Source organism: Dipodomys spectabilis, unplaced genomic scaffold, assembly GCF_019054845.1.
Source record: "Dipodomys spectabilis isolate Male_0828 unplaced genomic scaffold, ASM1905484v1 ptg000266l, whole genome shotgun sequence".
Taxonomy (NCBI): Eukaryota; Metazoa; Chordata; class Mammalia; order Rodentia; family Heteromyidae; genus Dipodomys; species Dipodomys spectabilis.
This window is the reverse complement of record NW_024870943.1, coordinates 1,431,511-1,433,164: the sequence shown is the minus strand read 5'-3', so window position 1 is coordinate 1,433,164 and position 1,654 is coordinate 1,431,511. Positions and strand designations below refer to the sequence as shown.

The 1,654-nt window shown below is 47.6% G+C and overlaps 1 protein-coding gene across 1 annotated transcript; it reads right to left on the bottom strand.

The window, feature by feature from the left end:
- Window positions 1-352: 352 nt before the first annotated feature.
- Window positions 353-1,279, bottom strand: LOC122125536 (vomeronasal type-1 receptor 4-like). The gene has a single exon (XM_042700066.1). The coding sequence runs from the start codon at window positions 1,277-1,279 to the stop codon at window positions 353-355; it is 927 nt and encodes a 308-aa protein (XP_042556000.1).
- Between the last annotated feature and the right edge of the window lie 375 nt (window positions 1,280-1,654).

Here is a 1,654-nt window from a genome sequence, read left to right as displayed (position 1 = left end):
AGAAAGAAAGAAAGAAATCAAAGACTCAAAATGGAATTAGGAACACATGTTAGGTGAGTTTATCCAGTTTATCTTGAATTTGACAAGACTACCAATTAATGGGGCAGATTCTCTGGAAGTAGTTAACATGACCTAATAAGCATTATTTCAAAATCTAACATTTCCACTTTCATATAATTTTGTAGGCCAGCACAATAGAGACAGATGAACACACACAGAGTTATATAGCACACAAAAGCGCATGTGTGGACATGTGTGCACACCTCTATCTCTCAGCAGATGACTTTTATCTAGGTGTGGAAATTGTTGAATGGCCAAGCAAAGCTCAGCAGAGATGCAAGCTTGGTGGTCCTCAGGGGAGGACCACTTTCTTCTTCTTTGTGCAGGTGAAGAGGAGGCTGAAGGGAGTGGAGTGTCTGCTCATGAGCAGGAAAGGGCTGAGGGATGGGAAACAGCCCATAGCAAACACCGACATATGGTGCACCACAGGGCTGGTGTTGTAAATCACAGACGAGCAAATCTGAAAGATGCAGGACATGGTATAAAAGGAGACAAAGGTGCTCATCACGAGGAGGATGCTTATGGTAGCTCTGGACTCGAGAGAGACTCTGGTGGAGACACTGATCCCCTGGATGTGTCGCAAACTCTGCTTGTGTCTGTACAGGACAAAAAGCATGGAGCTGCTGGCCCAGAGCATGAGCCCCAGACACAGAACATTAGGCCCCGAGAGTATGGCCATGTGCAGCACATCAGCAGCTAGATCGTGACGCACTGCAGAACAGTATCCATAGGCCTTTAAGCTCGTCATGTTGTGCGCTTTGGGTCTGGTCGTGTGCATAAGACAAACAATGCTCACCAGGAGGGAGACCCCCCAGCTGAAGTAGATGGTGGAGACAATGTGCTTGTGGGCTCTCCCCTTCAGCCCTGCCCACCTGGAGTCCCCCTGACTGATGCTGACAGCAAGGAAGAGGCTCAGGGAGCAAGTGCTACTGATCGACACCCCCCTGCCCACTCGGTGAAGATAGAAGACCATTTTGCACCCCACATCATTGAAGAAAATTCTCCAGCCCAAAGCCACCATGGTTTGGGGAAAACCCCTACACAGAAGACATAGGAAGTTGGCCACAATTAAGTTCATAAGAATCAAGTCTGTGGCTCTCATTCTGTTCCCCATGCAGGACAGGAATAGATAATGGGAGAGAAGAGATAAATTACCCACAAACCCAACGACAGTTTGGCCTAAGAGGATCACCCCCATAGACACATGGGTAGCTCCCATCTTCTCTGTTCCTTGAGTCTCATCCAGAGGCTCTGGCTTAGGAAACTGAGGCCTGCACGGGGCCAAGGGAACTCAACATTCTCCATTCAGCATTCAGACGACTGGATATACTGTCCTACTATCTCTCATGTATTAGGAAAAATCCAATTCTATTCATCCATCGGGAAGAGGAAGATGGCATGTTCAGGGAAATGGGTGAACCTGGAGGAATGGCATTAAGGGAAGGTAAGTCAGGTTCTGAGATGAAGGTGGCTACATTTCTCCTCTGTAGAATCATATCTAAGATTCTAAACAAGCAAGGCTCTAGTGGTTCAAGCCTGTAATCCTAGCTACTCAGGGGCTGAGACCTTGGATTCCCAATTCAAAGCCAGCCCA